Source organism: Pipistrellus hanaki, assembly GCF_964339955.1.
Source record: "Pipistrellus hanaki genome assembly, chromosome: 15".
NCBI lineage: Eukaryota > Metazoa > Chordata > Mammalia > Chiroptera > Vespertilionidae > Pipistrellus > Pipistrellus hanaki.
In genome coordinates this window covers 38,533,952-38,546,649 of record NC_140517.1, presented here as the reverse complement: position 1 = coordinate 38,546,649, position 12,698 = coordinate 38,533,952, and the positions used below count along the sequence as shown (strand labels likewise).

At 45.4% G+C, this 12,698-nt stretch overlaps 1 protein-coding gene across 1 annotated transcript; it reads left to right on the top strand.

Annotated features, from left to right (window-relative positions):
* Positions 1 to 7,801: 7,801 nt before the first annotated feature.
* Positions 7,802 to 9,628, top strand: LOC311610089 (ubiquitin-ribosomal protein eS31 fusion protein-like). The gene has a single exon (XM_084860987.1). It carries the CDS (start codon positions 7,859 to 7,861, stop codon positions 8,327 to 8,329), a length of 471 nt encoding a protein of 156 aa, XP_084717113.1. The 5' UTR covers positions 7,802 to 7,858; the 3' UTR covers positions 8,330 to 9,628.
* The last annotated feature ends 3,070 nt before the right edge of the window (positions 9,629 to 12,698 follow it).

Below are 12,698 nucleotides of genomic sequence, written 5' to 3'. Positions count from 1 at the left end.
TGTGCAAGAGGCAGCTGATTGATGATTCTCTCTCATCGATGTTTCTAACTATCTATCTCTCTCTCTTCCTCTCTGTATAAAATAAATAAAATAAAATAAATAAAAATAAAAAAAGATGAGAACCCCAAAGATTAGGGTTGGGTGCTCCTCAAGATCAGGGGCTGTGTTCACCCATGAACCTGGAGCTGTCAGCAGGAGTCAGGCCATATAGAGCCTCGTGCAACTTGTTGGAGAGTTTGGATTCTGTCTAGAAGCAAAAGGAATAAACGATTTTCATGTTTAAAAAAAAAAAAAAAAAGATTCTATGGTGCCTTATTGAATGTTCTGTTAACACCTCCCTTGCTTTCCTTTCGACTCTATGGCCTGTACCCATGTAGCTAGAGCTGGCTTTGCCCGGTTTGGGCCGCCGTTCAATGGCATCATTTGTATGTGCCCTGTGACCCGCATCTGAGCTTGGGACTCGCCAAGCCCACGGCACAGAAGTGGATGTGTTTTCTGCGTTGTGTGCCTTTGGAGGAATGAGCCTGGCTTCTTCTCTCTGCAGACACACGGGTGGCCCCGTTTTGCTGTTGTAAACCACAGGGCTGCGCCTGTGCATGCCTCCTGACGGCACACAACTGGGACTGCAATCATGGATCCACTCTGAGGGGACTGTCCCATCAGCGGAGCGTGAGAGCAACACATGCAACAGCATCTCATTGCGAGGGTGACCAGGTGCTGCTCGGCACAGCAACCTCAGCTGACCCTCCCCTTGGACCTTCAGGTGCAAGGCCTGGGATGACTGTAGTCCTGAATCCAGGAACAGTGTAGCCCACTTTTCTGGAACAAATCTGAGACTCCACAGACAACCTGTGGGGGGTGTTGTATGAGACCACCTCTTTGTCTGCCCACACCTTCCAGAGGCACCGCTTTGTGGTAATAAAATGGAAGGTCCTCCCTGCACCTGCAAAGACCATCTCCTGTGCTGCCCTCCCTCTGTGTTTGAACACATCAAATGTGCCCCCATGGGGCACTCTGCGGGGACACTCCTGCCCAGGTCAGCCCTGGCTCCTTGATCCCTCAGTCTCTTCAGGTCTGTGCCCAGAGACCTTCTCTGACCACTTTTTCATCACAACTTGGAGATGAGGTACCATTGGCATTCGGTGGGCAGAGGCCAAGAATACTGCTGAGCACCCTACAATGCATAGGACAGTCCCCACAGCAAAAAACAATCTGGCCCAAAGTGTCATAGCATCAAGGCCAAGAATGCCTGGTTTACCCTGAGATGAGAGCTGGGCTAGGTGTTCTATTGAAGCATAGGAACCTCCACCTTGGATGAAAACTGCTGTTTAAAATTTAACCCTGCTTCAGAGAGCTCCAAGATGGCAGCTTAGGTAAACACACCTAAACTGCTGCAATGCACAACAATTTCAAAACTACAACTAAAAAACAAAATGTCTATCACCCAAAACCACGGGAAAGCTGGCTGAGTGGAAGCTCTACAACTAGACTGAAAGAGAAAAGAGCATTCAGGGCACAAACTGAGGTACAAGGGCTCACGCACGCTTTGGGCTGGCAGCGGATCCCAGCAGGCAGGGGGCATTGTTTTCTTCAACCTGAAGAGCTCGCAATCTCTCTGAAATCCAATTTCTGGAGAGAAGCTGGAGTGTCTGCCATCGGGTCAGAAGTGAGGGTGGCTTGTTTGTAGAGCTACGCACAAGAATAATTGTTTGCTGTGTTGGGATGCAAGACATGGGGACGCAGTCAGAGAGGCAGAGACGGCTGACTGGCAACCATTGTTGTTTACCATGCCCTAGTCTAGTGATGCCCTGAGACTCCACCCTGCACAATCTAAAAACACACCCAAGCTCCAAGCAGCGGCTTTTGCATATGAATGGCCTTCTCTATTGCAGTTTAACCTAGCAAACTTGCAACATGGTGCAGACAGCTCCAAAGCGTCCAAGCTCCAAGCAGGGAGGAGAGGACTGTGGTTCTCACTGTAGCTCCTGCAGGGTGGACTCAGACAGTAGCTGGACTGCACCTGATTGGAGATCCAGAAGCCAGTGTATCTAATGGTCAATGTAAGACACCCGATTTCAACTCCTCACATCCATAAGTGACACATTCATTGAGCACCAAAGCCCCACTGAAACAAGCCTGCACCATAAGCATGTCTCCAGCGCAGCAATTCTTCCATTATAGACACAATGGGTCCTCACAGCCAATTGGCCTGGAGGTCAATTCCTCCCAGTATACCAACAGCATTCAAGGCTTAACTACACCAAGACTTTGCACTCAGCACACAAAGGGGTGTACCAAAAGCAACCACCTCGGGTGATTGAGGAAGCTGAGCTACTGGCCCCTATAGGTCACCGACCACACAAAGCCACTCCATCAACACAATGAGGCAGCAAAAATGCAGAGACACAGAAGCATGTCACAAATGGGAGAGATGGAGGAAAGTAAACTACTGGACGACACAGAGTTCAGAATCACATTCATAAGGTTACTCAAGAATCTTTAAAAACCGCTGAGAAACTTGAAGAGACCTTCAAGGACCTTAATGGGAATACAAAAAAAAAAAAAAAAAAAAAAAAAGGACCAATCAGAAATCAACCATACACTATCCGAAATAAAGAATATACAGAAACTCACCTATATATCAACTTACCCCAAGAGTCAAACCAAAGATCTGGAATATGAGGAAACAAAAAGCACACAACCAGAGAGGCAGAAAGAAAGAAGGAAAGAAAGAAGAAAGAAGAATCAAAAAGTGTGAGGATAGTGTAAGAAGCCTCTGGGACGGCTTTAAGTCTACCAACATCTGGATTTTTGAGGTGCCAGAAAAAGAGAGAGAGCAGGATATTGAAGACCTATTGAAAGAAATAATGACAGAAAACTTTCCCTACCTTGTGAAAGAAATAGACTTACAAGTCCAGGTAGCACACAGAACCCCAAACAAGAGGAATTCAAAGAGGACCACACCAAGACACATCATAATTAAAATGCCAATGGCAAAAGACAAAGAGAGAATCTTGAAAGCAGCAAGAAAAAAACAGTTAGTTACCTACAAGGGAGTACCCATACAATTGTCATCTGATTTCTCAACAGAAACTATGCAGGCCAGAAGGGAGTGGAAATAAATATTCAAAGTGATGAATAGCAAGAACCTACAACCAAGATTACTCAGCAAAGCTACCATTTAGAATTGAAGGTCAGATAAAGAGCTTCACAGACAAGAAAAAGTTAAAGGAGTTCATCACCACCAAACCAGGATTACATGAAATGCTGAAGGGTATTCTTTAAGAAGAGGAAGAAGAAGGGGAAACCAAGATGGTGGCATAGGTAGACGCCTAACTGCAGCCTCACACAACAATTTCAAAAAAAATACAACTAAAATACAAACTGGACATTATCCGGAACTACAGGAAAGTTGACTGACTGGAAATTCTACAATTAGAAAGAAAGAGAAAACCAGAAGGAAAATCAGAGGAGCTGTAAAAGCCCAAGATACAGAGATACGGTGCATGCATGGGGAGAGGATGGAGCTGGAGAGGAGGGGTTGGCTGAGTGCCTGGCTGGCATTCCCTAGTGGGAAGGAGATAAAAGCTCTAGACTGTGCTGAACCCCAGTTCTGACTGCACTGAACACAAGTTCTGGGCGAGACTCTAAGGACCCAAGCTCATACAGAGGGAATCTGGGCTGTAAGGCGGAAACTCAGGGGAGCAGTGAAAAGCAGAGCCCCAGAGTCACACACATTTCACACAGAGGACAGACTGTTGACTGTGCAGCTGGATTGCCGTAGCGGGAAGGTGACAAAAGCTCTGAACTGCTCTGAACCCCACTTCCAACTACACTGAACCCCATCTCCAGGCTCATTGGGGGAGAGACTAGACTGTCTGGTAATGGGCGAAACTCGAGGGCACCTTTCTCTCAGAGGTGCTTGCAGCGAGTACCAAAGGACACTGAGGAACACAAAATCAGGAACCTCATAGGGCGGGGCTGACAGGAAGCCAAGGCTGTAGGCTCCACCTTGAAACTCTGCCCCATCCAAGCTGAACACAGAGGCTTTTGCAATTTTCCAAGTCTAGTCGAATAAGGCTGTCTCCTGGCATAGACACAGCTGATCCTCACAACCAATTGGCCAGAAAGTCAGTTCCTCACAGTGATACCAACAACAATCAAGACTTAACCACAATAAGGCTATACACACAGTCCACAAAGGGGTGCACCAAGAGTTTCCACCTCAGGTAACTGGGAGGCTGACCCACGGAACCATATAGGACACCTTAACACACAAAGCCACCCTACCAACTCAGGGAAGCTGCGAAAATGCCGAGACAAGGAAACAGATCACAAATGACAGAAATGGAAGACAAGAAGTGACAAGATATAGAGTTCAAAACCATGCTTGTAAGGTTTTTCAAGAATTTCCTAGAAAAGGCCAATAAAATAAATGAGACCTATGAGGATATGAACAGGGATCAACTAGAAATAAAAAGGGATCAACTAGAAATAAAGAATACATTTTCTGAAATAAAAAATATTATACAGAGTCCTAAAAACAGAAGGGAAGATCACAAGAATCAAGTCAAAGATTTGGAACATAAAGAGCCAGAAGTCATTCCTCTGCAGAAGCAAGAAGACAAGAGAATCCAGAAAGTTGAAGATAATGTAAGAAACCTCTGGGACAACTTCAAGCGAACCAACATCAGAATTAATGGGGGGTCCCAGAAGATGAGAGAGAGCAAGATACCAAAATAATACTGGAAGAAATAGTGACAGAAAACTTCCCCCACTTGGTGAAAGAATTAGACTTACAAGTCCAGGAAGCGCACAGAACCCCAATAAAAAGTAATCCAAGGAGGACCACACCAACACACATCATAATTAAAATTCCAAGAGCAAGAGGATCCAAGATGGCTGCGCCCAGGTGAACACCTAGCCGCAGCCGCACACAACAATTTCAATAAAATACAACTAAAATATAAAACGGACATTGCCCAGAACTACAGGAAGGTTGACTGACTGGAAATTCTACAGCGAGAAGTAAGGAGAAAACCAGAAGGAGGCGCGGAGGAGCTGGAAAAGCCCAAGGTACGGAGACGCGGCGCGCGCGAAGAGGACGCAGCCGGAGAGGAGGGAGGCCGAGTGCCTGGCGGGCATTCTCTAGTGGAAAGGAGATAAAACTCCGACTGTGCTGAACCCCAGTTCTAGGCCAGACCCTGGGGACTCAGGCTCAGCCATAGGGAGCTGGGCTGTAAGGCGGAACCCCGGGGTAGCGGAGAAAGGAGGTCCCGGAGGCGCCCACACTGCCCCCAGAGAAGGGATGGCCGGCTGTGCTGTGGGTTTGCCCTGACGGGAAGGAGACTGGGGCTCCAGACTGCTGTGAATGCCACCTCCAACACCACTTCCAATTGAACTGAACCCCAATACCGGGCTCATTGTGGGAGAGCATAGACTGTTTGGCAGCAGGCGAAAATCGAAGGCACCTTTCTCTCAGAGGCATCGGCAGCGAGCACTGAAGGACCCTCATAGGGCGGGGCTGACAGAAGCCAAAGCTGCAGGCTCCACCCTGAAACCCCGTCCCATCTGTAACTGCGAAATGCGACAACAAAATAGATCACAAACGAAAGAAATGGAGGACAAAAAGCGTATGGATATAGAGTTCAAATCTACGCTTATAAGGTTTTTCAAGAATTTCCTAGAAAAGATGGATATGAAAAGAGATCAACTAGAATTAATAAGGAGTCAACAAGAAATGATAAGGGATCAACAAGAAATAAAGAAAACATTGTCTGAAATAAAAAATATTTTACAGAGTCCTAAAAACAGAAGGGAAGATCACAAGAATCAAGTCAAAGATTTGGAACATAAAGAGCCAGAAGACACTCCTCCACAGAAGCTAGAAGGCAAGAGAATCCAGAAAATTGAAGATAATGTAAGAAACCTCTGGGACAACCTCAAGCGAACCAACATCAGAATTATGGGGGTCCCAGAAGATGAGAGAGAGCAAGATATCGAAAACATACTGAAAGAAATAGTGACAGAAAACTTCCCCACCTGGTGAAAGAATTAGACTTACAAGTCCAGGAAGCGCACAGAACTCCAAACAAAAGGAATCCAAAGAGGACCACACCAAGACACATCATTATTAAAATTCCAAGAGCAAAAGACAAAGAGAGAATATTAAAAGAAGCAAGAGCAAAGAAGGTAGTAACTTATAAAGGAGCACCAATACGATTGTCAGCTGACTTCTCAACAGAAACCATGCAGGCCAGAAGGGAATGGCAAGAAATATTCAAGGTGATGAATAGCAAGAACCTACAGCCAAAAATAATCTACCCAGCAAAGCTATCACTCAGAATCGAAGGCCAGATAAAGAGCTTCACTAATAAAAAAAAGCTAAAGGAGTTCATCACCACCAAACCAGAATTATATGAATTGCTGAAGGGGGTTCTTTCAGAAGAGAAAGTAAACAAAGATAAAAATTATGAACAACAAATACGTAATTATCAACAAGTGAATCTAAAAACCAAGGAAATTTAAAAAATCTGATGAACAAAATTAACTGTTGAATATAATAGAATCAGAGGTATGGAAGGGGAGTGAACTAATGATTCTTGGGGAAAAGGGGAGAGGGGGGCGTGGGAAGAGACTGAACATAAACTGTGCACCTATGGATGAGGACAATGGGGAAAGGGGAAAGGGCAGAGGGTGGGGTGGGAACCTGGTGGAGGAGAGCAATGGTGGGGGGGGGGAGGAACATTTGTAATAATATGAAAAATAAAAACTTATTAAAAATAAATAAATAAATAAATAAATAAAATAAAAAATAAAATTCCAAGAGCAAAAGACAAAGAGAGAATATTAAAAGCAGCAAGAGCAAAGCAGGTAGTTACCTATAAAGGAGCACCCATATGATTGTCAGCTTATTTCTCAACAGAAACCATGCAGGCCAGATGGGAATGGCAGGAAATATTCAAAGTGATGAATAGCAAGAACCTACAGCCAAAAATACTCTACCCAGCAAAGCTATCACTCAGAATCGAAGGTCAGATAAAGAGCTTCACAAAAAAAAAAAAAAAAAAAAAAAAAAAAAAGCTAAAGGAGTTCATCTCTGCCAAACCAGAATTATATGAATTGCTGAAGGGGGTTCTTTAGGAAGAGGAAGAAAATAAAGATAAAAATTATGAACAACAAATACATATCAACAAGTCAATCTAAAAACTAAGGAAATTAAAAAATCTAATGAACAATATTTGCTGGTGATTATAATAGAATCAGAGGTATGGAAGGGGAGTGAACTGACGATTCTCAGGGAAAAGGGGAGTGGGAGGTGTGGGAAGAGACTAAACATAAACTGTGCACCTGTAGATGAGGTCAATGGGGGTAGGGGGGTGGAAAGGGCAGAAGGTGGGGTGGGAACCTGGTGGAGGGGAGCAATGGAGGGGGGAAAATGAGGAACATTTGTAATAATATGAACAATAAAGATTTATTTAAATTTTTAAAATATATTTTATTGATTTTTTTACAGAGAGAAAGAGAGAAGGATAGAGAGTTAGAAACATCGATGAGAGTCATTGATCAGCTGTTTCTTGCACACCCCCTACAGGGGATGTGCCTGCAACCAAGGTACATGCCCTTGACCGGAATAGAACTCAGGACCCCTCAGTCCACAGGCCAACGCTCTATCCACTGAGCCAAACAGATTTCGGCCAGATTTATTTAAATTTTTTTTTAAAAGAAGAGGAAGAAGAAGGAAAAGGTAAAGGTAAAAACTATGCACAACATCAAATACATACCTACCAACAAATGAATCTAAAAATCAAGTGAACAGCTTTTCCGATCTGCCATCTGCGGTGGAGTCGCCGCCAAGATGCAGATTTTCGTGAAAACCCTCACGGGGAAGACCATCACTCTGGAGGTTGAACCCTCGGGTACAACAGAAAATGTAAAGGCCAAGATCCAAGATAAGGAAGGAATTCCTCCTGATCAGCAAAGACTGATCTTTGCTGGCAAGCAACTGGAAGACGGGCATACTTTGTCTGACTACAACATTCAAAAGGAGTCCACACTTCATCTTGTGCTGAGACTTCATGGTGGTGCCAAGAAAAGGAAGAAGAAATCTTACACCACTCCCAAGAAGAACAAGCATAAGAGAAAGAAGGTTAAGCTGACTGTCCTGAAATATTACAAAGTGAATGAGAATGGCAAAATCAGTTGCCTTCGCCGAGAGTGCCCTTCTGATGAATGTGGTGCTGGAGTCTTCATGGCCAGCCACTTTGACAGACATTATTGTGGCAAATGCTGTCTGACCTATTGCTTCAACAAGCCAGAAGACAAGTAATTGTATTTAGGTTAATAAAAGACAAGAACTAAAAAAATAATAATAGCTTAATCCAAGATGGCTGCGCCCAGGTGAACACCTAGCCGCCGCCACACACAACAATTTCAATAAAATACAACTAAAATATAAAACGGACATTGCCCAGAACTACAGGAAGGTTGACTGACTGGAAATTCTACAGCGAGAAGCAAGGACAAAACCAGAAGGAGGTGCGGAGGAGCTGGAAAAGCCCAAGGTATGGAGACGCGGCGCGGAGAGGACAGAGCCAGAGAGGAGGGGGAAGCGGAGTGCCTGGCGGGCGTTCCCTAGCGGAAAGGAGATAAAACTCCGACTGTGCTAGGCCCCCGACTGCTCTGAACCCCAGTTCCCCAGACCCCGGGGACCCAGGCTCATCCATAGGGAGCCGGGCTGTAAGGCGGGACCCCGGGGAAGTGGAGAAAGGAGGTCCCGGCCGGCTGTGCCGCGGGATTGCCCTGATGGGAAGGAGACTGGGGCTCCAGACTTCTCTGAACGCCACCTCCAACTCCACTTCCAACTGAACTGAACCCCAATACCGGGCTCATTAGGGGAGAGCATAGACTGTTTGGCAGCAGGCGAAAATCGAGGGCACCTTTCTCTCAGAGGTGCTGGCAGCGAGTACTGAAGGACCCGTATAGGGCGGGGCTGAGGGAAGCCAAAGCTGCAGGCTCCACCCTGAAACCTCATCCCATCTGTAACTGCAAAATGCGACAACAAAATAAATCACAAACAAAAGAAATGGAGGACAAAAAGCGTCTGGATATAGAGTTCAAATCTACGCTTATAAGGTTTTTCAAGAATTTCCTAGAAAAGATGGATAAGACCTATGAGGATATGAAAAGGGATCAACTAGAATTAATAAGGAATCAACAAGAAATGATAAGGGATCAACAAGAAATAAAGAATACATTGTCTGAAATAAAACATATTTTACAGAGTCCTAAAAACAAAAGGGAAGATCGCAAGAATCAAGTCAAAGATTTGGAACATAAAGAGCCAGAAGACACTCCTCCACAGAAGCTAGAAGGCAAGAGAATCCAGAAAATTGAAAATAATGTAAGAAACCTCTGGGACAACTTCAAGCAAACCAACATCAGAATTATGGGGGTCCCAGAAAATGAGACAGAGCAAGATATCGAAAACATACTGAAAGAAATAGTGACAGAAAACTTCCCCCACTTGGTGAAAGAATTAGACTTACAAGTCCAGGAAGCGCACAGAACTCCAAACAAAAGGAATCCAAAGAGGACCACACCAAGACACCTCATAATTAAAATTCCAAGAGCAAAAGACAAAGAGAGAATATTAAAAGAAGCAAGAGCAAAGAAGGTAGTTACATATAAAGGAGCACCTATACGATTGTCAGCTGACTTCTCAACAGAAACCATGCAGGCCAGAAGGGAATGGCAAGAAATATTCAAGGTGATGAATAGTAAGAACCTACAGCCAAAGATAATCTATCCAGCAAAGCTATCACTTAGAATCGAAGGTCAGATAAAGAGCTTCACTAATAAAAAAAAGCTAAAGGAGTTCATCACCACCAAACCAGAATTATATGAATTGCTGAAGGGGGTTCTTTCAGAAGAGAAAGTAAACAAAGATAAAAATTATGAACAACAAATACGTAACTATCAACAAGTGAATCTAAAAACCAAGGAAATAAAAAAAAAATCTGATGAACAATAGTAACTGTTGAATATAATAGAATCAGAGGTATGGAAGGGGAGTGAACTGATGATTCTTGGGGAAAAGGGGAGATTGGGGCGTGGGAAGAGATTGAACATAAACTGTGCACCTATGGATGAGGACAATGGAGAGTGGGGAAAGGGCAGAGGGTGGGGTGGGAACCTGGTGGAGGAGAGCAATGGGGGGGGGGGGGGAAGGAACATTTGTAATAATATGAACAATAAAAACTTATTTAAAAAAAAAAAGAATAAAAGCCTCATTTGAACCAGGAAAAAATAATAATAATAATAATAATAATAATAATAATAATAATAATAAAAGTAAAAATCAAGTGAATAGAAAATGGACTGGTGAATATAATAGAATCAGGGATATAGAAAGGGAGTGGACTGGCAATTCTCAGGGAGAAGGGGGTCTGAGGGATGCAGGAAGAGATTGGACAAAAATCTTACATCTATGGATGAAGACAGTGGCAGGGGGTAAGGACATTGGGTGGGGAATCAGGTGGAGGGAAGCTATGGGAGGGGGAGGAGGAACACCTGTAATAATCTGAACAATAAACATTTATTATATATTAAAAAATAACACTGCAAAAAAATTTAACCCTGCTATTTTGGCATCTGTAAACATTTACTTGCTTTAAAAATTGGGAAAAATAGGACTACTCTTCATTCCAGAGATGCTATAAACTATGCCCCAGACAGAGTTGTCAGTGCTGGTGCTAGACAAGGCCTTGAGATATGATCTCATAGCCTGTCCCAGCACACAGGACTTTTTCTCAGAATGTCTGGAAGTCTCATTCCAAATTTGAAAAACAAAGAGCTGAAAAAGATATAAATAAGGGGGCCTTCCACCATATTGGCCCAGGAATTTGAAAAGCAAGATTTTCCTCTGGGCCCAGTAGCACTAACGAACAGGACTCCAAATAAATTTGGCTTATTGATTAAGGCATCTTCTGATTTACAATATAGGCATTATGTTAGTCCTCATGGAGTAGGTATTATCATCATGCCCACTTTACAGATGCAGAAATGGGGCTCGGGGAGGGGAAGTGACCTGCTTGAGGTACACAGCTATCAAGTGGCAGAGGAAGCATTTGAATGTGAGTCTGTTTAACTCCACTACCCCAAATGGTCTCTGGTTCCCCCCTCTCTCCCTTTTCCTTGGGACTGACTGCTGGCAGGTCAGCTAGCTGTCTGCTACAGCAGACGGGGCACATGCCAAAGATAAGACCTGTGGTGTGGGGAGGGCCTGGTGTGATCTTGGTCCCGCCCACAAGCCTCTGGGACAGGGAGGGTCTCCCTCTGACTCCCCAGCCCCTGAGCTCCTTGTGGGTGGGGCAGCAGAGAGCTGACAGGGGGCAGGGTGTTGTCTTCCCAGCAGACACTGACTCGGGCCCAGCTCCTGGGTCTCCTCTGTGAGTTGGAAGCTGGCAGCAGAGAGACACGTGGGAGAAGGACCCTGTTATGTCTGATGTGATCTTCCTAAGCCAGAGGGAGGCTGTGTGTGCCATACCTGAGGGTATATATTTGTGTGAGTGAGTGTGTGAGTGTGTGTGTGTGTGTGTGTGTGTTAGTGTGTGCGCATGTGAGTATGTGTGAGTGAGTGTGTGTGTGTGTGTGTGTGTGTTAGTGTGTGCGCGTGTGAGTATGTGTGAGTGTGTGTGAGTGTGTATGTGTTTGAGTGTGTGTGTGTGTGTGTGTGTGTGTGTATGTGTATGTGTGATCCCAGGATATTACTAACAATGAGGAAGCTGCAAACACTACTATTTGTTCCCTGCAGCCTCAGAGCTCAGCACCTCACCTCTCCAGAAAGCAGAAGAGCTCACCACAGGGAGTGGAGGGACCCAGGCTCCCCCACCATCCCCTCCTCCCCCTTATTGCCCCACCTGCTCCCCAGGGTGTCAGCTGTCAGGAACAGAGGTCCTTGGACCTTGACCCTCTGCCTGCCAGTCACCAAGACTAAAGTAAACATTTACCGAAGCACCAGGCCATGTTTGCTTAAGCCTGGGGTCACTGCACACTGCCTCTCTCCAGCAGTCTCCCCTGCAGGCCCAGAGCAGGGGAGGTGGCAGCAGTAACTCCATTTTGGCTCCGTTGTTTCTGTTTGTAACAAAACTGATTGGGCCAGAGGTTGTCCTGACCAGGGCAGGTGAAAGCTGTGGCTTCCTGGCCCAAGTGCCTGTCTGTGGGGAAGGTAGAGATGCGTCTGGGAAGTTCAGTGGCCTGGCCAGCCAGGCAGGGCCACTGAACTTCCCAGAATCGTCTCTCCCTTCCCCCACAGGGAAGCTCTGGATGGCATTTAAGCAGGGGAGGCCTGCTCAAGGTTGAGGCAGCGTGGAAAAGGGGCAGGAGGGGTGGGGTGGGCATGGGGAGCCTGGTTGTGGGTTTGAAAGTCGTGCAGGTCTAACTAGAGGCCATAGAAAAGAAGGTCAAAGCACGGAGGCCCCAAATATCTCTGCCAGGACATCTCCTTTATTCATCTCTAGCAGCACATGGGGAGCAGAGGAAGACTTATTATCTCACCCCCAGAGCAGCCCAGGGGAGTGTGTGTGTGTGTGTGTGTGTGTGTGTGTGTGTAGGGCACAGCCAGGCTCAGTGGGTGAACCCAGGTGAAGCTGCCAAGCTGAGACACACCCCCATCCTCCCCACCCCTCGCCCCCCAG